This window comes from Brachyistius frenatus, unplaced genomic scaffold (genome assembly GCF_029030835.1).
Source record: "Brachyistius frenatus isolate BFR_SWC_R1_liver_20210118 unplaced genomic scaffold, ASM2903083v1 Contig_25, whole genome shotgun sequence".
NCBI lineage: Eukaryota > Metazoa > Chordata > Actinopteri > Embiotocidae > Brachyistius > Brachyistius frenatus.
This window is the reverse complement of record NW_027210624.1, coordinates 4,317,965-4,344,427: the sequence shown is the minus strand read 5'-3', so window position 1 is coordinate 4,344,427 and position 26,463 is coordinate 4,317,965. Positions and strand designations below refer to the sequence as shown.

At 42.8% G+C, this 26,463-nt stretch overlaps 1 protein-coding gene across 1 annotated transcript in view; it reads right to left on the bottom strand.

The window, feature by feature from the left end:
• The window catches only part of reck (reversion-inducing-cysteine-rich protein with kazal motifs), a 93,250-nt gene that overhangs the window by 46,698 nt on the left and 20,089 nt on the right, over nucleotides 1-26,463 (bottom strand). Inside the window, exon 2 of the mRNA XM_069698105.1 lies at nucleotides 7,056-7,114. Within this exon, the coding sequence (XP_069554206.1) occupies nucleotides 7,056-7,114 (59 nt within the window). The remainder of the gene's footprint in view (nucleotides 1-7,055; nucleotides 7,115-26,463) is intronic.

Genomic DNA, 26,463 nt, shown 5'->3' with positions numbered 1-26,463 from the left:
AAAAAATGTGTGTGTGTGTGTCTGTCAGGGTTCCTGTCTTTTCCTCTGTTTTACCCCCAATCACCTCTCCTCCTGTGTCCTGTCATTCCCCTGTCTGTTTGTTTTTGTCTCTCCTCCGAGTTCCGCCCACTGCCATGCCTCTCTCCGGCAGCACAGCTGTGCTGCATTTACCTGATCACCTCCCCGGACCATATGTACCCTGCCCCTGCACTCTTCTGGTCGTCGGTGCATACAACTAGATACTGCGAGTTACTACAAGTGCCTTCTAATCACCGCAAGGACCACCAGTCACCCGTCCGTCACCCGGCCGTCCTGTTCCCGTTCCTCCTGCTCCTGCTGCAGATCTACCAGTCGGAGCCACCAGCCAGTTGAGTTGCCCTCCCGACTCGGAGGATATAGACTCTGTGTTACCAGCGGTCCTGTCCGCTGTTCTGCCCGCTGTCCTGCCAGCTTCGTCTCCCCGGATCAGTCGGTTGAGCGAGCAGCGAGCGCTGCTGCCTGTGGCAACGAGCGCTTCTGCCTCCGGAGCAGACATCACATTTACGCTGTTTTTGAAGCAATTACTGGATCGATTAAAAAAAATTACAAAACGTTTGTACTCATAAACCTCCATATTCTCATAGAAATGCAATTTATGTCTTTCTGTAATTTTCACACTTAGCCATGGAGAAGGACTTTCGGTTGGCCTCAAGGAAGTTCTGGCAAACCATCCGATGACTCAGGAAAGGAAAGCTGTGACTACACCAGGCTGTTCTCAGCGGGGAGGCCCGGGGGGGACACATCATCGGGAGGTGGAAAGGGTGCTGGAAAGGAGGCTCCAACCATTTGTCGAACCTCAAATTCAAGAGGAGCAGTGCGGATTCCGTCCCGGTCGTGGAACAGTGGATCAGCTCTTTACCCTCGCAAGACTAGTGGAGGGGTCCTCGGAGTTTGCCCATTCAGTCTACATGTGTTTTGTGGACTTGGAGAAGGCTTTCGACCGGGTCCCCCGGGGGTTTTGTGGGGGGTGCTGCGGGAGTACAGGGTGCTGGACCCGTTGCAACGGGCCATCTGGTCTCTGTACAACCGCAGTAGGAGCTGTGTTCGTATTCTCGGCAATAAGTCAGACTTGTTTCCAGTGGGTGTTGGCCTCCGCCAGGTCTGTTCACCAATCCTGTGGACAGGATATCTAAGTGCAGTCAGGGGTAGGAGAACGTGAGGTTCGGGGGTCTCCAGATCCCATCTCTGCTGTTTGCAGATGATGTGGTCCTGTTGGCCTCTTCGGACCACGACCTCCAGCACTCACTGGGGCGGTTTGCAGCTGCGTGTGAAGCATCGGGGATGAGGGTTAGCACTTCCAAATCTGAGGCCATGGTTCTCTGCCGGAAACCGATGGATTGCTCCCTCCAGGCGGGGACGGAGTGCCTGCCTCAAGCAAAGGAGTTTGAGTATCTATGGGTCTTGTTCACGAGTGAGGGGAGGATAGAGCGAGAGATCGACAGGCGGATCGGTGCGGCTACAGCAGTACAACAGGCGCTGCACTGGACCGTGTTGGTGAAGAGGGAGCTGAGCCAGAAGGCGAAGCTCTCAGTTTACCGGGCGATCTATTTTCCGACCCTCACCTATGGTCACGAGCTCTGGGTCGTGACAGAAAGAATGAGTCAAAAAGCTCCTCGGTGGCAAAGCACCGGGGATGGATGAGATCCACGATAGGCGGAAGATGATGGATGGATGGATGTTTTCTTTGCGTGGATCCTAACACAGTGCTTCACTCTCAGAATCCTGGCCTGCCTGTTGTTCATAGTTTCCAAATATTTAATGGAAGAGTTTTTAGCTTTAAGGCTCCTCTCCTATGGAACCAGCTCCTTGCTTTAGTTTGGGAGGCAGACACACTCTAGTTTTAAGATTAAGCTTAAAACTTTCCATTTTGATTAAGTTTAACTTAGTTAAACCATAGTTATACTGTTATAGGCCTAGGCTGGACCTGCATGTCTCAGTTCGTTGTCTTGAATCACCCTTCTGTTCTTTTCTCTGTCTGCAGTCCCCAGACAGTGTTATACTGTGAGTTTTGCTCTGAACCTCAGCTTGTTTATATTATTCTCTGCCTCTGCATTAAAGCCAGTAATATTTAGAATTTCTGAATATTTAGAATTTCTGAAAATCATGAATAATCTACTAATAATCAAACGTGCTCCCACTCGCACACAACAACCCTCTCAACTTTAAAGATCAAATGTTATTGGGAAAATCACCTCTGCTTGGCATCTTCCAAAGATAGTTGTAGTACTACTGTAAATTATTCAGGAGACTCCTGTGTCTCTATAATGAGAAACATTATGAATACCACTTTGAAATGGAAATTTACAGCAGAAAAATAACTTCCAGAACTAGAGTCATTGGCACTGATCTCCACCATGTTGCATCTTTAGTCCTGCATTACATGTTTTCATACACAGAGAAATATATGAAAATGGAAAAGAGATGTCCCAACACTACTGAGATATGCTCACTTAAACATCAATAGGATATTAGTGGTGAACACACACATTTACACACACACACACACACACACACACACACACACACACACACACACACACACACACACACACACACACACACACACACACACACACACACACACACACACACAGCCAAGTGTTGTGTGAACATACAAGGCAAGCTAATGGGAGAATGCAGTCAATGCCAACAGTTTCTGGCTTAAGTCATGGAACCTAGTGAGGGAGATTTACAACTTCACACAATCAGATTTCTAGGAGGACTTGTTTTTAGAAATCATCTCTTTTCATCCAGCAGTGGAAAAAAAGAGATGATTTCTAAAAACAGACAGTGTTTTGAATTACTATAATGTCTAAAACTGCTGTTAGACATTATAGTAATTCAAAACACTGTCTGTAAAAGTTAATAGACAAAGAATATCAAAGACGCTTGATAGTGTGCAGTCACAACTTCTGCTGAGGAATGTGAACTCCTGACTGGCTGCTTGCGTGAGAAAATAAAACTGAGACGGACAATAAACAAGCATCGGCACTGATGTTTGTGAGTTACAACTTTGCAAATGGTAGAGGTCAGCTCTCTAGTCTAAATACATTTTGTTTGCTCTAGGTCAGAGGCTGTCAAATTGTGAGGCAGGGGAAAATTAAAGGGGCACAGAGTAAGAGAAGTGAGGCAAAATACTGTGAGGTGAAAGGGAAAGGTGCTGTTGCTGTTTTAAAAACAACAGAAACGTATTATTATAGTTTAGGTGTTTGGTAACGAGCTTGCTGCAAGACATTTTAAAAAATGGTTTCTGCTGCCCCCAAAACACCTTCAAAGATCAGTTAATGAAGGTTAAACTAGATCTCAATGCTGTATGCTGCTTCCGTTTTCCTTTCATAATGCTGTTGTGTTTTTGTGTCACACATTAGTGCTTGATATGCTCTTCTTTGTACACCCGTGTTTTTGGTTATTCTATGTTTAAAATGTATAAGGTGCTCTAATTAGGGTCCGAGCTCTGAGTGGTGCGAAGGCCCTATTAGAATGCAAGGAATTATTATTATTCTCCCCAAAGAATTGCATTTTTGGAGGCTTTAACATACTCAAAAACTCATGAAACTTGCCACAATCATCAGTCGTGGCGAAAAATCAAGCATGTTGGTGGTTTCTCATGTGGGCGTGGCCAAACCACCCTAAACCACAGCTACTTTCACCTATATGTAAAAATTCAGCGGACATGTATAATACTTAGATCTACAAAAAAGTCTCCTGGCAACACGAACTAAACTCAACAGGATGTCGGCCATTATGAATTTAGCGGCCACTTTTGGCGATTCGCACATGTACTTAAACAAACTCCAGAATTTATCGGACAGACTTGAATTTTGGTCTGTGTAATCTTAAGTGGGGGAAAAGTTAATAAAAGGTTAGGTACTTTATGAACGGTGTGCCCGTGGTGTGGTTGCCATTTTGAACATCTCACCAGCAAACTACTAGTTGTTTTATGTACATTGTGTGATCTTCCTCAAACTCTACATGTTTGATAAATGTCCTGCCCTGAAAATATTTGCATGTCAATATTCTTTTATAGTAATAGCGCCACCTGCTGGCAATGGGAAATTAAGTTTTTCATATTTTCAAATGCTTCTTCAAGCTGGTTGGTTATATCAACATCAAATTTTGGTCAGAATAACCTTGAAATGTTGACGAGGATATATTGAGAAGCCCGTTGAAGAGCGTCACCATGGCGATGCAGGAAAGTTCAATGTTTCACTGTGAAAGAGGATGTTGTTGTGTAAGGCAGATGGATGCTCGAAACCTCACCAAACGTAGCACATGCACCAGGCGTGGTGACAAGATAAATCTGACATGTGTTTTGCGTATGGGCGTGGCCAAATGGCTTGCTAGCACCCCCCCAAACTGCAGCCCCAGCAGCTAATTTCACCTACATGCACGAAATTTGTGTATCACATGTAGATATACAAAAAAAGTCTCTTGGCACCATGACCTAAACTCAAAAGGAAGCCAGCCATCTTGAATTTAGAGGCCATTTTCAGCAATTTCGATGTATTGTACTTTAACAAACTCCTCCTCCAAAATATATCAAACTGACTTCAAATTTGTTCTGTGCAATTTTAACACCTTTGGGATGAAAAATTGTGTGCCCGTGCCTTGGCGGCCATTTTGCACATTTTGTCATAAAACTATAAGTTGCTGTGACTTTGATGTATATTGTCCGATCATCCCACATCTTTCCATGTTTGATAAAAGTGCCAGTTTGAAGACATCTACATGGTCATAATCAGTCACAGTTATAGCACCACCTACTGACAGAGGAGAATTATATTTTTTCTGTTTTCATGTGCATTTGACAGCAGGTTAAACGGATCCACCTCAAATCAGGCATGCAGGAAACTCCACAGCCACATACACCCCCATCCGGCTGGATGCTGTACGGGCGCAGGTACGAGGGCCCGCATATCACGAATTGCAGTTTTGATTCTAATGTTTATTGTCACAAACCAATAGTGTCCCCACTGTCTTACTGAAGTTTATTTTTATCTTTTGCTTGGGTTAAAAAAAAGAGAACTTCAATATTATTTCAGCAACGGTAGCGTTAGGTTCTTTTTGTACACCAATATTCATTTGGAGCTTTTTTTTTTGCTTCAGGCCAGGCAGTAGGTGTTTATAATGTTGTTTTGTTAGGGCATACTGAATCAGAGGAACTTAACACAGAGAGGCACACGTTCACATCAGACAGCTATTTCTTTTCCAAATACCCTTCCAGACCTACAAACTGACAGAACAACACATCATCAAATGAAGCAACAGTCATTTGTTGACAGATATTCAAAGGGGAAATGTCACTGATGCCACAAAACCACTGTGAAAACCAACAAGCTAACCAGGTCATTTGCATGACTTTCTCTCTTTCTGCCTTTACGAAAGGTGAATAAGTGCTGGGTGTCAGACTGATGGTATCCTTCTCCAGTACAAATAGAGCCAGGCTTATCAAACACTGCACACCCAATAATAATTGTTCATTACAGCAGCAGTTTCCAATTGTGTGCCATCAAGGTTTTTGTTCCAAGAAAAGTTCAAACCAGCTGATTCCGCTACAAATGTTTCTTCTCATGTATGCATGTAAGTGTTTTTGGAGAATCATCTCTGTGTTTCATTGGAATTCAATTCTGTAGACTTATCAGTTTCTTTGCTGGGAACATTGTCTTTATCAAAGTTGTAAACACTAGTCTAATTTATTACATTTCCCTCTGCAAGTTAACCAATTTAGGAACACATTTAGGAATGAAGTGATATCATTAGAAAACAATCTTGGCTAATGATCCACCTGTGATTCACTGGAAGATGTCAATTAACTTTGACACCTACGACGTGTTTGTTTGGAGATCTAAAAACATGACCTCTTCGACAAAGGTAATGCATATGCTAGTATTAGTATCATAAGTAAAACAGAAATAGTGAAAGTTAGTGGCAACAGGAAATGACATGTTTCATACTTCCATGTGCTTTTGCAAGTCTGTTTGCCAGATCCACCTTAAATTGGGTCAGAAAAGCCTTAAGTCTTTGATGACACTTAAATAGTTGCCACATAGTGGATACAGGAAGCAATAGAAAATGCAGAATATGACATTTAAAAACGAAAAAACACAAAACTGTAAAGCCCCGTCTGCCAGCATCCCTTACAAAGGCCCATTCAATGCTGCTTGCATTTTGAATTTTTCATATGATTAACTGAATTAGATGGTTGTATTTACAAAAAAAATCGTGTTTTAATTATTTATGTAAGTTGGATAAAATACATATAACACATTGAACTAAATGTCTATGGGATTTTGGATTGGTCTGTTCATGTGCGCTCCTATCCAGTGAAGCCACAAAAAAGCCCTCTGTTGGCTTGCACTGCAAGTTGACCTGCTTTGAGCTCAGAAGAGCTACAGCAATTTCTCCTCAAAATTAAAACCAAAATTCCAGGAGTGCATTTTTACTGACACACCCATTGTTGCACCATTCCACTGATCTCATGTTGAGTCACAAAAATAGTAACTCAGCCCAAGTGTGGAAAAAGGCCCATGTGCTGTACAAAAATGCAGATACACCTGGATGGGAAATAGGGCCCAAGGACTTTCTCTATCTGTTTGTTAGGTTGTTTTTTTTATCTTCATTTGTAAAGAAAAATTATGATGTCAACCAAAAAGAGCTCAATAGAGTAAGTTCTGTCTTCCCTCGTCAGCCACCCTCCCTTCAAAAGCAGGAAAAAGTTTGAACTCTCAGCCTTTTGGTTGCTTCAAGAGAAAACCCTCTTTCACGTTTCTTTTATGTCTTTTGCCATAAAGAAGAACATGAGGGCTTAAGAAAGAGATGGAGAGAGAGAGGGTGAAAAAGGGTGAGACAGAGTGTTAATTCTGCAGTTCAAATTCAAAGACCCCACAGACAAAAACTCCCCTTCAAAAACCTCTATTCATCGGGCAACTCTAATGGGCTGAGGAGTGAGGTTGTTTGTGAGAGTGCGTGTGCGTGTGTCTGTGTGTGCGCGCGTGTGCATGCTTGTGTGTTCATACCTGGTCACAAGCTTCTTTGCAAGGCGAGAACTCAGCAGCATGGTGGCAACAGGAGGGATCTGCAGACAAAGACACACGTAGTTAGCATTGATACTACTATTAGAGCATAGCCATCAGTTTAGAGCATTACCATTCATGTAAAATGCTTATTTTGTCCTAAGGACAGTTCTTTAGTTTTGGAGTGTCCTACATGGACAGGGTTTATCCTCTGGGGAAATTATCTTGCATGATATGCTGTCTCATTAATGCAGATTTATTTGTGTACAAGTTGAAACATTGGTCTGGTGATGGTGTCACAAGAAATGTCACCAAAACATCAACTTCCATAGGATATACTGTACATAGTGTTGCCATTCAATTTATAGGCATCCTTTCAGCACCAAATCTTTGAATCATTTGGATCATTTTACAGGACTGTATTTGTACTTTATGTGATGTTGAAAGCTTATTTGACTATGTAATTATTGTTTCATTTGTGACATTTGTGAAGTCAAACACCACCAAAGTTGAATCCTGTATGTAGGGGTGTGCTGTATCAGACCGTTCACAATAATACCGGTGTAATTTTTCAACAATATAAAAAAATTATATTGTGACAGCACGTAATGACGTCATATTTTTACGCATTGGAAATGTATGACACATTCGCAGCTTAGCGAGCAACAAGCATGGCCTAGAGCCACTGTATTCTGCAGGTTTTTCAGCTCAGTGTGAGTTTAATTGCCGTACCTCCTCTGTCCTCTCAGTGCTTGACACAGCTCCACAAACGGAGCGCAGCAGACGCTCAGGTGAACAAGTTGAGTCGTTACAAAATAAAAATTCAACAAAAGCCCAAAACTACGTTATTAATGGCCAAACTTAAAAAAAAATCAGGCCAGAACATCACTGAATCTGCTGACAGTGGTAAGGTGAGTGAAATTAGAAGCTCTGCAAGTGATCATAGTAGTCGTCCTGGCAGAGCAGCAGCTCTCCTGCATCGGTAGACCTCCAAGCCTCCCCTCAGCCCTGTATACAGGATCTGAATCTCACTGAGATAGAGATTTTTTTGGTTTTTAATGAATATTTGAATTTTTCAATATTATATTCTGCAAATACCTGCAGTGTTACCAACTCTCATGCTTTTGGTGTGAGACACCTGTTTCAATCTCTGTATCTCGCTTTAGCACTGCCCAAACTAAACTCATGTCCATAAGAGAAACCCTCAAAGCCTTCCTTTGTGAAAAAAAATAATTACATTATGTTAAATAGGATTTTAATTTAATTTAATTTAATTTTTAAACACTTTTATTTGTTGAATTTTCCCAAATGCACGCTCTACAATTTCACATACATTACAAACCGAAATGCCCATTAAAATATAACTTAACTGCAATGAAGACAGTCTATAACTGGTCCGATAAAAGAAATTCACCACCAATAGATGTAAAACAGGTTTTGACAAAACATTAACAAAGGCTGAAATTGTGTTTGTTGCTCTCTGCTGTTTGTAGGAGTCTTTCCTCTGAGTTTATTTCAGCATTATTACATCAGCAGAATCCAAATAAGAGAGATCTATACGCATGTGATTCAACACGATCTATACGCATTGATTACTTATAATCAGGGTCAGAGCGAGACTCTCAGCACAAAGGGGACGGAGCATTCTGAATGGGCCCAACTGACAAAGTCTTTTTAAAGTTTTAAAAGTCACAACTGTAAAATAGCTTATGTCATATCCTGTAAAAAGTTGTTCTGGGGGGGGGGGGGAGTTCACAGTTGTATTCAAATGCTGCAACACCAAGGACAGCGCAAGACACTTTAGGTGCATAGATTGAGGATTGGTTGAGCAGCACTATTGCTGATAGACTACGACAGGCAGCTGCACTGTCTCACTATGTCTTTCTTACAGGGGAATAACAAACATTAAATAGACAAACACTGTAAGCATATTCAAATGTAAGGTGGAAAGTACACAAAACCACAGGCCGTGACAGACAGGATTTTCTAACAAAACGCTCTTCATCCCCGTTGGGTAAATTAACTATGCTCGAGAACGGGGCTTTTCCACAGCAGTGGGTCTGATGTGCGTTAGAAATTAGACGAGGTAGACTTAAAGAAAAACAACTACGTCCAGGGGAGGCGTTGGTGAAACAAGCGTCACGTACAGGTTGTGTTTTAGAGAAGAAAGAGAGGAGACAAACGTCACTGATGTTTTATTAGTAATAAATAAAGTGCATAGATGCTTTTTGGGTGTTTATTTATTTATTTTGCAAACATTAACTAAATGACCTAAGCTGCTGTGTGTAAATTGCCCTAAACCTTAGGTGGATACATGACACATGCACAGCTGGATTACTGTACCAGATGGGTAGGTGACAATTCGTTTTAATTGTTACCCCTTCATTTGGAATTATCCCAAACTACAATATCAAGAACGTGTAAAATAATTTTGTTTGACCATCGGAAAAATAAACAATACGACTAACCGAATGTAACCTTCTTTAAAAATAAAAAAGTTACTCATCCATTTTAATTAAAGATAGCTGTCTTTCAGCACCACAGGCGCCCCCACAACCTTAAAGAAGAGAGTGAGGAGGAACAGGAATAGGGAGATTTTGGGGAACAGGGAGTGCTGCTGGCGGAGACAACCCGGAGCAGGCAGAGGTTGGACCGTGACAGAGCCGGGCCCGGTGGAGGGAGGAGGACCGGCCCTTCCTGGACCTCCAGCAAGCCGGCTCTGACATGCTGGAGAGGGAGCTCGGGTCGCTCAACTCCTGCCTGCGTTGTATCCCCACGCTGCCGATCTCTTTTGAAACCAGTCTCAGGAGGATAGCAGATGCAGTGGAACCTCATCCAGCAGCATCCACCTCCGTTACCCCAGCAGAGCCAGCACCAGCAGGTACACAATTTTCCCTCAGAGCAAGAACCAGTGGAGGGGAAGATGGGAGAAAAAGGAGAGGGAACACGGGGTGTAACTATTATTTAATACAAACGCACCTTTTAATTTCATTCAATTGTACATGTGGTAAAATAAGGAGAAAACAAAAACCTCTGACATGAATGTAGGACTATACTTGTTTTCCAAGAGAGGTCATGTGCACTCTGCCCACTGAAGTCGCAGAAAAGCTCTCTGCTCGTTCCGCCGGACTAAGACCTGGACTAAAGTGGCAAAGGTGCAGATGCAAGTTCCCCTCAAAATTGACAAACAAAATCACACTGCACTGGGGCATCCTCAATGACACCCCCCCTGCTGTGCCATTCTGAACATCTCAGCGCGGCTGGGTTAACCTTGGTCTATGAAAAATTGCAAATGGGCACCAGTCTCAAGAAAGGCTCACTAAATACCAATGCAGAACGAAAATCAGGCCCTGAGTTTTGAGATCTATTTTTCTGTCATGTCAGGTGTGTTATCGCAGTGATTTATCCATATCACAATCTCACAGCAGGATATTTGTAGTTGTGACATTTTTGTGGCAATGGATGCATTTTTCTAACTCCATATATATCGTGATTTATATCAATTAAGTAGCCTACAACCAAAGTATGATTGGTGGACGAGAAACAATGAAAACACATTTTAGTAGGCTATATTGAGTTGTTGTAGTCAAATAAATTATTATTACACATGAATAGAATTTCAATTGTTTAGGAAATCATAAATGAACTCATAATATTTTCAGCTACACAGACAGCAGATATGAACAAATTAAGAGTATTATGTTATTGGATTTTAAAGGTGAACTTTTTTTCACTGAAATACTACATTTTTTCACGAGTTGAAGTAAAAGATCTAAGACTTCTTTAATACACACAAAAGTATAATTCTCTTAAAAGTAGTTAAAATCCATGGTGGTGAGCAAGATAACCCATTCACCTGACAGGTGTGGCACGTAAAGATAAAATAAACAGCATGATCTTGCACAGATTTGCCTTGGACGAGTCACAATAAAAGGCCACTCTAAAATGTGTAGTTTTATATTAATTTGTTTTTCTACGGTAGGCACAATTTCTAATATGGCTACAGCAGATATGATATGGTGATGGGGTCGGGGGTAATATAGTGTGACCACCATTTGCCTCATGCTGTGTGACACATTTCCTTTGCATAGAGCTAATCAGGTTGTTGATTGTGGCCTATGGAATGCCACTCTACTCCTCTTTACATTACGTTACATGACATCTCATTTAGCTGACACTTTTATCCAAAGCGACTTACAATAAGTGCATTCAACCATGAGGGTACAAACCCAGAACAATAAGAATCCAGAAAGTACAATTTTCTTCAAGAAAGCCAAACTACAAAGTGCTATAAGTAAGTGCCATTTATGTGCTACTAAAGTGCTACTTTTTTTTTCTTTTTCCTATTCAAGGTGTAGTCAGAAGAGGTGTGTTTTTAGTTTGCAGCGGAAGATGTATCGACTTTCTGCTGTCCCGATGTCATTGGGGAGCTCATTCCACCATTTAGGAGCCAGGACAGGATATCTTCAATAGCTGTGCGAAGCTGCTGGGTTTGGGCAGGAATTGTAACAAGCCGTCAGGTATGCCATGTCTGGTGAGTATGCAGGCTACGCAAGAACCAGGATGTTTTTAGCTTTGAGGAACTCTGTGCAGATCCTTTGAAATATTATCATGCTGCAACAAGAGACAATGGTGGTGGAAGAATGCCACAATAGGCCTGAGGATGTACGTCCATTCAAATTGCGATTAATGGAATTCACCCGTGTTTGTTGTATGTAGTTTATGCCTATCCATCAGGGACGAGTGAGTACAGCATTATCTGTATCTGGTAAACAAACTAAATTATCCGTATGCGTAGTCGGATGGGGCAGGGCTTAATCCAGAAGTGGGTGGGGCTTCTTCGGCCGGAAGTGAGTGGGAAGCAGCCGGAAGGTAATCATTTAAGCCTGAGGTTGGTATGGGTTGATCAGAAATTGCTAAATGTATTATTTATTAGGAAACTATTTACAAAACAGCCCCAGAATTGAGCTTCAGATCAATGCTTTTGATCCAACTATTTATAGTTCTTTTTTTTCCTATAAAAGGAAAAATAAAAGTTGCTATATTTATTTTTATTGTAGAGGTATAGTGAGAAAAAATGTCAGGCTAGTCATTTAAAAAATTCCTTGTATTTTGTTCAGCGAATCATGTGTGTGCATCTGTCTGTGTGTGTGTGGGTGAGGGAGGCAGGGGAGGTATATAAAGGATATTATTATTTTTATTTAATTTTTTATATGACTAGCCTGACATTGTTTCTCACTATAGCCCAACAATCACAAAAAGTATAACAACTTTTAGAAAAAATAAATAAAACTTGTTCTGTAACTACTTCCATTCTTCTTGTGATCAAAAACATTGCTCTGAAGCTCAATTCTTGGGCTGTTTTGTAAATACTTTTCAAAGAAATAATTAATGTAGCAATTTTTGATCAAACCAGATGAATCTCAGGCTTAAAAGAACAGCTTCCGGTTACTTCTCACTCACTGCCAGTCTAAGCACCGCCCACTTGCGAATTAAGCCCTGACCCATGCATGTACGGATACAGATAATTTAGTTGGTTTAACAGATACAGATGGTTGTAATGGGGTTGCAACATGAGTGGGGCTCGTCAGGGAAATCAATTTATTTCTGCAGGTGAGGCATTAATATCTCAACGTATTCGCAAATTTTTTTAACGAGTAATTGGGCCCAGAAAAAAAAACTTGTAGTTCGATTTTGATCTCTTTTTAGCCAATCCCTTGCTCACACAGATTAACCAGTGTCGCAAAATTGTTTTGGCTCAAATAGCAAATCACTTCAGCATCCCATTCCCAAAACAATTAGTTAAGAAAGTTCTCTCCAAATGGTAGATATTTCTTGTCTTTCAAGTGGATTTTCATATATTCAGAGTTTACGTGGTATCAATATGGTGTCAGAGGCACTATTTCTGTTTTCAGATGCAACTCTCCTCAAGCCAGTCCAAAACAATGTGAGTAAGTGTTGCCTGAAACTGAACAGTGTGTGCCGGATTCTCTCCACAGATGACACCAGGGGGTAATGAGTCACTAAGTATAAGGAGAAGAGTGAAAGCCACCTCTAAACACTAGCCGTGTCAAACTGTGAGATGATGTAGATTTGCAAGATGACATTTATATCACCTAGATAAATTATATCTCCATGTCTCACAGCTAAACACGAGTAACAAACACACACTAGACCAATGGTAGCACCCCAGCACAGCTCCAAACCACAGCGTCATCCAGAGTTCCAGGAAGTGATGCATCTGAGAGCTGGGTGTGCAATGCCAGTCACAAATGTATCCAGAAAGTCCAGACCTTTGGACTTTTCAGTCTGATCAGAACAAAAGTAGGAGGTATGAAAGGTCCGGGCCAAAGCATCTAAATTTGGTCTGGCCAAAAGATGTGATCTTGGTCCAGATCAAACTGAACAATGGTTCAGTCGTTGCATGGTGAGAAAATTGAAATTGAAAAGGGTACCACCCAAATTGACATTACGCCACCCTCAGACACATGCCTGTCAACAAACTAATCAATGTCAAGTATAGGGATGTAAATATCCCATGCAAAATTCTGAAGTATGCAAAATTGCAATGTGAAACAAAAATGAACCACATCAAATGTTTAGATGTAACAAAAACATGAGCTTTTGTTCAGACTTTCAGGTGTGAAAACACCCAAAAGGTAAATCCTGGCCACCTACATTGAGACTCTAAACCAGGGGTGGGCAAACTTTTTGGCTCAGGGGCCACATTGACTTTTAAAATTTGACAGACGGGCCGGGCCAGCACCAGATGCATACATATCAAACGTAAACATAAAAAAGGCATTACAGTGTTAATACGTACATTCACTTTTAGTGGGAACAGTGTTGTTGATCACCTTCTTTGCCAGAGCATCGAAGTCTGGTGTTAGTTTTGTTGTGACAATTCTCAGAACAGATCTGAGGTGTTCATCACTCAACTGGGATCTGTGAGGTGCTTTGTTGGTGTTCATCACACTAAAAGTCTGTTCACACACGTACGTAGAGCCAAACAACACCAGCATCTTCTGGGACATCTTCTGGATGTTTGGAAATTTGGCTGCGCTTAATGAAGCATAAAACTCATCCAGTTTAAGAGAGTTGAACTTCTCCTTTAAGACGGTGTCACATTGGAGATCAATCAGTTCACACTGAAACTCCTGTGGCGCCGTTTCAGGGTCTCGTGTGAAGGGACACGACACCAGCTGAAGGGACAGGACACCAGCTGAAGGGACAGGACACCAGCTGAAGGGACAGGACACCAGCTGAAGGGACACGACACCAGCTGAAGGGACAGGACACCAGCTGAAGGGACACGACACCAGCTGAAGGGACTTGTCAATTTTTCCAAAATCAGAGAACCGATGGCAGAATCCTCCGTGCAGGTTGTCCAGTGATTTCCTGTATGTCTTCATGTCGAGGACGTCTTTCAGCGTAGCCAGCGTGGGGAAATGAGCAAATGACTTGGTTGACATTTGCTTTGAGAATAAAGCTAGCTTGGTTTTGAAGGCTCTGACGTTTGAGTACATTTCATGCACAAACTGGTCTTTCCCTTGTAGCTTCACGTTCAGCTCATTCATGTGTGTCAGTATGTCCACAGCAAAAGATAAATCACAAAGCCAATCTGTGTCACTCAGCTCAGGAAAACCGTCAGCTTTCTCAAGTAGCTCCAAAAATGAGATAATCTCCTGTTTGAGCTCCAACACTCGTTGACATACTTTCCCCAAACTTAACCAGCGGACGTTGGAGTGGTGAAGCAAGTCCTGGTGATCAGAGTCATTTTCTTCAAGAAACTTAATAAATTGACGATGGTGAAGTCCTCTCGCTCCAATAAAGTTCACCACTTCTACAACTGGCTTCACTACGTGGTCGAGCTGCAGTATGGATTTACACAGTGCTTCCTGGTGGATTATGCAGTGTAAGAAAATGACCTCCTGCTCAGGGTTGTCCTCTTTCACCCTCTCCTGGATTCTTTTGAGCAACCCGACGTTTTTTCCAGTCAAATTTGGCGATCCGTCTGTGGTAACGTTGGCGAGCTACTCCGAGGTAGCTGGAGCCTCTCGATGACCCCCGACACGCCGTCATACGAGTCCTCTCCCCGCGTTTTACCCTTCAGGGATTCCACGGCCAAAAACTCTTCTGTTATCTCAAAATTGTCATTAATCCCTCTGATAAAAATTAAAAGCTGAGTGGTGTCCTTTATGTCATTACTTTCGTCCAGTGCCAAAGAATATAATGTGAATGACTCCGCTTTTTTGTTTAGCTTGCTAGCTAAGTCTTTGTCAATTAGCTCAACATGGCGAGTCACTGTCCTGCATGATAAGGTTAGACGCAATAAGATAATAATAGAATAATAGAGAAGCAATAAAATAGCAGTAAATAGCAATAAAAATATAAAATGCACAGTATATACAGTATATACAGTACAGTATATATCTATATACAGTGGGTACGGAAAGTATTCAGACCCCTTTAAATTTTTCACTCTTTGTTTCATTGCAGCCATTTGCTAAAATCAGAAAAGTTCATTTTATTTCTCATTAATGTACACTCAGCACCCCATCTTGACAGAAAAAAACTGAAATGTAGAAATTTGTGCAAATTTATTAAAAAAGAAAAACTGAAATATCACATGGTCATAAGTATTCAGACCCTTTGCTGTGACACTCATATTTAACTCACATGCTGTCCATTTCTTCTGATCCTCCTTGAGATGGTTCTACTCCTTCATTGGAGTCCAGCTGTGTTTAATTAAACTGATTGGACTTGATTAGGAAAGGCACACACCTGTCTATATAAGACCTTACAGCTCACAGTGCATGTCAGAGCAAATGAGAATCATGAGGTCGAAGGAACTGTCCAAGGAGCTCAGAGACAGAATTGTGGCAAGGCACAGATCTGGCCAAGGTTACAACATAATTTCTGCAGCACTCAAGGTTCCTAAGAGCACAGTGACCTCCAGTGAACTCTTCCTAGACCTGGCCGTCCAGCCAAACTGAGCAATCGTGGGAGAAGAGCCTTGGTGAGAGAGGTAAAGAAGAACCCAAAGATCACTGTGGCTGAGCTCCAGAGATGCAGTAGGGAGATGGGAGAAAGTTCCACAAAGTCAACTATCACTGCAGCCCTCCACCAGTCGGGGCTTTATGGCAGAGTGGCCCGACGGAAGCCTCTCCTCAGTGCAAGACATATGAAAGCCTGCATAGAGTTTGCCAAAAAACACATGAAGGACTCCCAGACTATGAGAAATAAGATTCTCTGGTCTGATGAGACCAAGATTGAACTTTTTGGTGTTAATTCTAAGCGGTATGTGTGGAGAAAACCAGGCACTGCTCATCACCTGCCCAATACAATCCCAACAGTGAAACATGGTGGTGGCAGCATCATGCTATGGGGGTGTTTTTCAGCTGCAGGGACAGGACGACCGGTTGCAATTGAAGGAAAGATGAATGCGGCCAAGTACAGAGATATCCTGGAAGAAAACCTCTTCCAGAGTGCTCTGGACCTCAGACTGGGCCGAAGGTTCACCTTCCAACAAGACAGTGACCCTAAGCACACAGCTAAAATAACAAAGGAGTGGCTTCGGAACAACTCTGTGACCATTCTTGACTGGCCCAGCCAGAGCCCTGACCTAAACCCAATTGAGCATCTCTGGAGAGACCTGAAAATGGCTGTCCACCAACGTTCACCATCCAACCTGACGGAACTGGAGAGGATCTGCAAGGAAGAATGGCAGAGGATCCCCAAATCCAGGTGTGAAAAGCTTGTTGCATCATTCCCAAGAAGACTCATGACTGTACTAGCTCAAAAGGGTGCTTCTACTCAATACTGAGCAAAGCATCTGAATACTTCTGACCATGTGATATTTCGGTTTTTCTTTTTTTAATAAATTTGCACAAATTTCTACATTTTGGTTTTTTTCTGTCAAGATGGGGTGCTGAGTGTACATTAATGAGAAATAAAATGAACTTTTTTGATTTTAGCAAATGGCTGCAATGAAACAAAGAGTGAAAAATTGAAAGGGGTCTGAATACTTTCCGTACCCACTGTATATTATATACAAACAACCAAGAAACACAGTCAACAGTGTTATTGTTATGTGATGGATTTTGCCAGAGGTGAGTTATTGTACAGTCTTATTGCAGTCGGCAGGAATGATCTCCTGTATCTGTCCTTGTGACAGCGGAGCTGGAGGAATCTTTTGGAGAAAGTGCTCTGCTGTCCCTGCAGCAGGTGGTGGAGAGGGTGGACAGGATTATCCAATATGGACAATAGTTTGTTCAGCGTCCTCCTCTCCACCACCTTTTCCAGGCTGTCCAGTTTGTAGCCGATGATGGAGCCGGCCTTCTTAACCAGTTTGTTAAGTCTGTTGGTGTCACCGGCTCCAATGCTGCTCCCCCAGCAGACCACAGCGAAGTACAATGCACTGGCCACAACAGACTGGTAGAACATCTCCAACATCTTACTGCACACATTGAAGGAGCGAAGTTTCCTCAAGAAAAAGAGTCAACTCATTCCCTTCTTGTAGACAGCGTTGATGTTGGTCTTCCAGTTCAGTCTGTTGTCGATGGACACACCCAGGTACTTGTACTCCTCAACCATGTCCACCTCCTCTCCCAGAACTCTCAGCGGTTGTGGAGCCATCGTCTTCCTCCTGAAGTCGACCACCATCTCTCTGGTCTTGGCTACATTCAGGAGCAGGTGATTTCTTCCCGCCCACTCCACATAGTCCTCCACTACTGCCCTGTACTCCTCCTCCCGTCCATCCCTTATACATCCGACCACTGCAGAGTCATCAGAGAACTTCTGCAGATGGCAGGACTCTGAGTTGTACTGGAAGTCAGTTGTGTATAAGGTGAACAGGAAGGGGGACAGAACAGTTCCCTGAGGAGCTCCAGTACCACTGACCACCGTATCAGACAGCACACTGCCCAGACGGACAAACTGTGGTCTCCCTGTCAGGTAGTCAGTGATCTAGGAGACGGTGGACGCGTCCACCCCCACCACCCGCAGCTTCTCACTCAGTAGCAGTGGTTGGATGGTGTTAAATGCACTGGAGAAATCAAAGAAAGTGATTCTCACAGAGTCACCGGTTCCATCCAGGTGAGACTGAGCTCGTTGCAGCAGGTAGATGATGGCATCGTCCACTCCCACATGAGGCTGGTACGCAAATTGCAGAGGGTCCAGAGAAGATTTCACCAGTGGCCTGAGGTGTGCCAAGACCAGCCTCTCCAGAACCTTCATCACATGAGATGTGAGGGCAACCGGTCGGTAGTCGTTGAGGCCAGATGGAGTCGTCTTCTTAGGGACCGGGACCAGGCAGGACATCTTCCACAGCACCGGGACTTCCTCCTGCTTCAGGCTCAGGTTGAAGAGGTGTTGTAGGACCTCAGCCAGCTGGACGGCGCAGGTCTTCAGGATTCTGGGGCTGATGCCGTAAGGCTCTGCAGCCTTGCACTGGTGGAGTCTCTCCAGCTGTCTCCTAACCTGGCCAGTTGTCACAGAGAGGGGGATGGGGGGGTCAAGGTGTCGATGGAGGAAGAGCCCTTTGAGATTGAGGGCTCTATGCAGTTCACCAGGGCGGGTGGGGGGGGGGGGCAGCAGAGGTGTTTGGGAGGTGTGAGGTGTGGAAGAGACAGATGAGAGTGGTGAACTAAACCTGTTGAAGAAACAGTTTAGCTCATTGGACCTCTCCAGGTTCCCCCTGGTTGTCTCTCTCTCCCCTTGAACCCAGTAATCTCCTTCATACCGGTCCACACCTCCCTCACATTGTTCTGCTGGAGTTTGGCCTCCAGCTTCCTCCTGTAGGAGTCCTTACACTCTCTCATCTTCTCCTTCAGGTGGCGCTGCACTCTCCTGAGCTCATCCCTGTCCCCAGACCTGAAGGCTGCTTTCTTCTGATTAAGAAGAACTTTCAGGTCACTGGTGATCCACGGTTTATTGTTGGGGAAGCAGTGTACAGTCCGGGATGGTACGGTGGTGTGTTTACAGAATTTAATGTATTCTGTGATACAGTCCGTCATGCTGTTGATGTCTTCCCCATGTGGTCCACACAGCACATCCCAGTCCGTGGACCCAAAGCAGTCCTGCAGGGCATCTTTAGCCTCCTGTGTCCACCTCCTCACAGTCCTGGCAGTCACAGGCTGCCTCTGCACCAGAGGACCATACTTTGGTGTCAGCAGGACCAGGTTGTGATCCGACCTACCAAGGGGGGGAAGGGCAGTAGCACTGTATGCATCCATGGCATTAGTATACAGTAGGTCCAGGGTTTTATTGTTCCGGGTGGGGCAGTTAACATACTGGTGCAAAGTTGGCAGAGCTTTGTCCAGACTGGTGTGGTTAAAGTCTCCAGTAACTGCCAAAAATGCACCAGGATGCTTAGTCTGCAGTTTAGCCACAGTGGAGTAGATGGTGTCCACTGCTGCCTCTGCGTCAGCTGATGGAGGAATGTACACAACGATAACAATGGCGGATGTGAACTCCCTCGGCAAATAATACAGGCACATCCCCACGGCTAGCAGTTCAATGTCCGGGCTACAGAAACGTTCCTTCACACACATGTGGTCGGGATTGCACCACCTCTCGTTCACATAGACTGCAATCCCTCCACCTTTCTTCTTGCCGCTCCGCACAACGTCTCTGTCCGCCCGAACAGTCCTGAAGCCGGGTACGGCTGCGCTGTGGTCCGGGAGATGTGAGTGCAGCCATGTCTCGGTGAAACACATGATGCTGCACTCCCGGTACTCTCTCTGGGTCTTTACCAGCGCGCCGAGCTCGTCCGTCTTGTTAACCAACGACCTCATGTTCCCCATTAAGATCGCCGGTACCGCTGGTTTATATTTCCTCCTTTTCGCCTTCAGCTTAGCTCCAGCTCTGTAACCCCGACGTCTTCTCCGAACTTCGGAGAAGACGTCTGCTACTGCCCCTACTCAGCACGATCAGCTGATCACGCGAGTAAACAATAACAAAGCCCCCAACCAGAAAAGTGGAAAAATTACAGTCCATTGTCTGACCGTTTACTTAACACAAGTGAGAAAAGAAAACAACAACTCCGAAGAGAGAAGAAAGGCTTATTAATAACAAAACACACTCGGGGGGAGCTGCTGTAACAGGCTGCCGCTAGCGCGGCGCCATCTTAGGCCACGATAAGCTCATTTTTTCAAATTTGTTCTTGCTGTCAGGACACAAGATACCTGCTGTCTCTACCATGCACTCTTTAAGAAACTCCCCTTCGGAGAAAGGCTTGCTGGTCTTTGCTAATTTGAATGCCAGCAAATAACCTGGCTTCGTGCTTGATTCTTGGATGGCAGTTTGTCAGATAAAGGTGTTTTGCTGAGCCTGCAAACTATCTGCCAACCTCTGAGCGGTCGCCGTCCGTTCCTGCATTGACTGGTTGTTAGCGCAATTAGCATGCTTGGTGGAAAAGTGATGGCTGATGTTGTATTCCTTTAAAACTGCAGCGGTTTCTTGGCAAATAAGATACACAGCCTTCGACCGGACTTCAGTGAGAAAGTATTTAGTCGTCCGTTCCTTATTAAACACTCGGCACTCGCTGTCGACTTTTCTTTTCTTTGGCCCGTTCATTGTTGCAGATGGGTTCAGAGCAGTAGCAGAGTAACAACAGAGAGCAGCCAGGCCTCCGCAAAATCAAGTCAACGTATCAATGGGCCTAGTGCGCCACCTGGTCGACCGCCAGGTATTACAGGACAAGGTCAAATGAATGCAGTCATAATTATGATATGATTTGATTTGGGCAATTCTGTACCAATCTTCGGCGGGCCGGATTAAAAAGACCAATGGGCCGGATGTGGCCCGCGGGCCGTAGTTTGCACACCACTGCTCTAAACAGAGTTGCAGGTCATAAAGCTTGGTCCTTAACACTGATTCAAAGTATTAGTTAAATATTGTTGTCTATGACTGAGATGACATGAAGACAAATTTAATGCATATGCTTTAAATACAGACCTGAAGTCAGTATGTGGTCAGCAGTCATAGTCATTGGAAAAAATGATTCTTAAATTCAATTTGGATTCTTGCTGTCATTCTTTTCAAAAAATAGAAGGAGGAACACAGTGTACCCTAGTGTTTATCCGGACCCACCTCGGTCCGAATAAACGAGCCCAACTACATGGGCAGGAGGCTGCAGAAAGCAGGTGGAGGTGGAGGGAGATCAGTGTAAGAGACTTTCAGCTTGACCTGAGCAGGTTCAAAGTTTGAATTGACATGTGATTTAATGCTTTGTGCATACATGTAGTCATTACAGAACTAAGGCAACTCCTCGGCGCTTATTATCTCCACAATTGAAATGCAGGTGCGTTAGAAGTAGTTGGAAAGTTCACTGTCTGCTGTTTCTGGTGTCCAATTTTACTCCTGTTACAGCACAGGGGGACAAACTTCATTTATATGCATCTGTATGTGTCACTCATTGGACAAATAAATTGTAATTAGTTTCTGTTTTCACAAAGCAGTGAGACAGAACCACTGACATCATGCATGAAGTCACCTGAGAGGTTGGATGTCAGATGGACTGCTTAGTGGGGAAAAGAACTGTAGCCACACAACTGTCACATAGAACACTGAACAACAGAAAGAATGCAGGTATGTGACATGTAACTTTCTTAGTGTCTTTATAAACATCTCTGATGATAGATAAAACATTGTAGGTATAATAATGTTGTTGAAAGAAAACACTGCTGAAGGTTGTTGAAAATGTTTTAAGGTCATCTGCCCCAATATCAGATTATTTTATTATATTGATTAAAAAAAATTATCAAAAGAACAATTATTATGTTATGACAGGCAAAGTGGCGAGTGACAAAGAAAAATAATTGTGCTTAGGACACTTATGGAATGACCTCATGCTGATGTTATTGTTGTAGTTAGAACCATGAACCCAATAATTATTCATTTACCAGACTTTAACCCTCGTGTTGTCCTTGGGTCAAAATGACCCGTAGCTGTGTTCAACCAAGTTCTATTTTATTTCTATATTTTTTGGGAGCATTGGTGATCATTCTTTAAAGAAACCCTCACAGCCTCCTTGTCACCAATGATCCCAAAAAAATATGAAAATAAAATAGAACTTGGTTGAACACAGCTGCAGGTCATTTTGACCCAAGGACAACACAAGGGTTAAGTTACACAGTCTGAAGACTTCCACTAAACGGTTTAAAAGAGTGAAGGTCATGGTCTATGAAATTTTGCAATCTTAATGGTCAAAGTACAGCAATAATTGTACGTGCGTTGTGTTATATACAGTCCTTTTACTGTACATAAAGAACTCTTGTTACTATGCTTATATATTTTCCAGGTTCTCAAACTACAGTAGCCACAAGGACTGTTGCTGTGGGCAACACCACATCCCAGCTTCTTCCACTCCCACTGTGTCTAGGTGGGAACAACTCCAACACCTGGTGAAGCAACACACGTCTAACCCCACAATCTCACTTCTAATCAGCTGCTTTCTGCAAGAAAGTAAGTCACTTTCATACAATTGTGATGCTTCCTCAAAATTGTATTTATGAAATATGTAAACATTATGACATCAAGGCCTAATCTCTATTCCTTGTTCCTATCTTGTTTTCTTTTTACATCACAACTGCACACACCGCCAGTCTAACTGCAGCTAACTTGCCTGCCTCTTTGTTCCCGAGACGGACCAGCACTGGAGACCACCAGACTCAATTCCTGAGATGTAAGTTGGGGTGTAAGAAAACTAATTGAATTACTCCAAGGGATGAATAGCTGAGTAAATAAAACATGTCCATAACATTCCAATATTCAATTTAATTCTAATTCAATTTAATTTATTTTCAGCCAAATCACAAGACGTGTTTTCAAGGCATTTAACATAGTAAAGCCTGTACAACTGGAGCGACAGTGTTTGGGGGGTGACAACCAATACATGTATTAAGAATTTACATGCGTGGTTTAAATCCAGTATACTCCCCATTTTCATCAGGGTACTCTTGGTGAATGCAGAGCACAACACAAGAGGGAATGAAAACTGATGGTGCTTTCCCAGATATCCCAGCACCACGACACAAACCCTGTGTAGGCTGGTAGGGAGCACGCCTGTTATGACAAATTAACAGAAACATGTTATCATTTCAGATTTATCCAGGTTTGCTTTGGGAAGGGGTGGAGTCTTCTATCAGTAGATATTATTATCAGATATCTTTGTTGAAGACATTGATATCCAAAAAAGCCTCGAGTATTATTTTGACTTTATTTAACATGTTGTTTTCAGATCTGCTACCTTATCAGTTAACTGTGGCTCATCTCTCTCCCTCTGCTGTGTGTCCCATGTTGAGTTATTCCTCTGCCTCGGCTAGATTATTGTAATTCCTTGTTGTCAGGATGTTCCAATGACTCTTTGCAGTTCTCCTCACTGGTGTAGTTGTGCTCTTGTTTCTGCAGGTATCCTGAGTCTGGAGCTGCATGTCTCTGCTCAGATTACTGGACCCACCAACAGTTCCTTGTCTTGGATCGCCATGCTGTTCTTTTTGTCACCTTAACGGTCAAGGCAGATGAATATGGCTCAGGAAGAGTAGGGATAAAACTGGAAGTACTTATGTATTGTTGAGTGTATGTAAAAGCACAAATAGTTCAAACAGTAGAGAAAGAGACCATCGCTCTGCAATATATTAATACAGATCTTTTAATAAAAGCAAGAGTGACTGGAAGAAATGTACAGGTTTAAACTCTAAAACATCATCTGCGTTTGTTCCACCTCTGTAAACAAAAACCTACGTGCACCCTGGTGTTATTAGTTGAATATCATTACTTTTTTTTGTGCCTATACATCAAAAGCAAATGATATTTGTTTTGGGTTCATTAATCCATAATGTAATGAGTCCTCTAATACTTTATTTTTTACACAGATTAATGTATGCATGGTGATGTAATCAACATCACAAATATGATTGTGTAAACACTGCAACTTGATTTTGAGTTATAAACCTTACCAATTTTTTAAGGTTTTTAAAAATGTTATTTCTACACATTCAAAATCAATAAAAAAAAACTATATATGAACAAACTTACGCGGCCCTTTCCTTCCTCTGGAGCGGCCCGTGTATCTATCCTGCCCATCTATTCACAACCTGTTGTTTCAGTGGAAGGATCTCGTACTCTACTGGTTGTAAATGATCATTGTGGAAGATGTGTCTTTTTTACATACAGCATTAATCTCTCTGCAGCAGATATTCTCTTCCTCCGCAGCTGCCGTCCTACATTCCCCATCGGTCCACCTGTACATGAACAGTTCAATTAATGGAGTGACTAAAGGTAGTTTTAACTATTTAATTTATTAAATATTTATCATGAACAACTAGTCAGTAAAGGTATATAGTTGGTTGACAGCATTGTTACTCAGCTGGTACGATGCAAAGAGAAATTCAGCAGTTCACACATAAAACATTGAATGAAACTAATGATACAGCACATGATCAATTTGATCGTAGTCTAGATAATAATTATAATAGCATGTTCTTTCACCTATAAACATGGTAATAAAAACACGTAAAAAGAGAGTACAGGGTTCACTTATTTAAAAATCTACAAAACATGGTTGGATAACAATGATATACAGTATATTGAAGTGTGGAAGATGACCGCAAACTTGATCTCTGACCGTGCAGACAATTAAAACTAAAGATACAGTCTGTTCATTGATATCCTAACTTGATTTAGCTAGTTTATGCTCGTCAGTACTGTTGTTGCTAACTTGAATAAATGAGAGAAAATAATTACCATTCTGTTGCAGACTAATATGAACGACGTTGGTTTTCAGGTCATCCTGCTCAGAACTTGATTCTGGTTCTGGTGGCTCAAACACGTCAGGCTACCGGCTTGACGTAGCATCCATTGTCCGGGTCGTAGGTACTTGAGAGAGGCGGCGCAGTCCCACTGAGCGGAGTTTCAGGGCATTCAGGAAACACGCCCCCACAGTCTCAGAGCAGAGAAGACTGCTTATTTTCTCACAATTTCAAAAGCCTAATTTAACATACTTGTCGGTGTTTTTTTTTTTACATTCAAATTTGGATGGGTAGTTAACAACACATTTTTCTGTGGTGTGATGAACTTAAAACTCATTTTCATTTCTACTTTACACAATCTTTAAGGTTAGGCTTAAAACCTTCCTTTTTGATCAAGATTACCGTCAGGGCTGACTCAGGTGACTCTGGACAATCAGCAGACGGCCACCCACCTCTGAGCCTTGTTCTGTTGTTGGTTTATTCCTGTTAAAAGACCGTTTTTTTTCCTCCCAAGTGTCCTTCATGTGGGAATTGGTGACTAACTGACCATAAGGTTCTGTTGTAAGGACTTTTACTGTTAAGTGCCCTGAAATAACTTGTGATAAAATTTAATTTAATTGCATTGCTATCCATCTTAATATTTCAGATTTAACGCAAACCCAAAGCATTTTTATCAAAAATTGTGAACTACTTCTTAAGGAAATTATTTCAAAATTGTATATGTAGTTTAGAAAATTAAGAGGAGGACTGTAATTTCTGGTCTAACCATGCCTTATTTGGAGCTTTCTAGAACCTGCGACCTCCACCAGCAGCCAGTTGCCCCTTTGTTATACTGTCCCAGATTGACCACTGCTGGCAGGCCTGATGAAACTTAAAATAAAGTCAGTGTACAAGACAGGCCTGACACAGGCCAACGAAAACCATCACACCCCACTCATCGGTATTTGTGTGACTGCATTCACGTGTGTGTACGACTGTATGTGTGGTTGTGTGTTTGTGTTTATAGCCTCCAGTCATGTGTTTGGCTAGCAAACAGGATTCCATCACTGTGTGTGTGTGTGTGTGTGTGTGTGTGTGTGTGTGTGTGTGTGTGTGTGTGTGTGTGTGTGTGTGTGTGTGTGTGTGTGTGTGTTTCTATGTGTAATGAGCGAGTGTGCATGGATGATTGAGAATAAAGCCGAGACCTGCCTTGTACCGTAACTACGTTTTGGGGGGCTTTTTTAGCTCCTACCTCTGCCTGGGTACTCCCCCCGCTGCAATAGGAACTGTTGTGACACACAGGAGCACAGACAACCGCCATCAGTAAGCAGGTAAACAGCAGAATAAAGTTTCAACTGGAGGCACACAGCACTGAGAAATGGGCCGACAACAAAACAGCAGGCTTTATTAAGCCGATACACATCGGATAAAATACAGCATGACTTCTATTAAAAAATTTAATGAATGCGAGCAGCTTGACGCGGTGCTGAGCAAACATTAGGTGTTTTTGGACCGGAGGAACTATTTCACCGTTTTAATGGTGGGAGAGTTTTCCCCCTTTTTTGTGTGTCCGCACCAGGGGAACTTAGAACCTTTTTTGTTCCTATAACTACGTTTTGGGGGGCTTTTTTAGCTCCTACGTTGCAATAGGACTTGTTGTGAAACACACAGGAGCACAG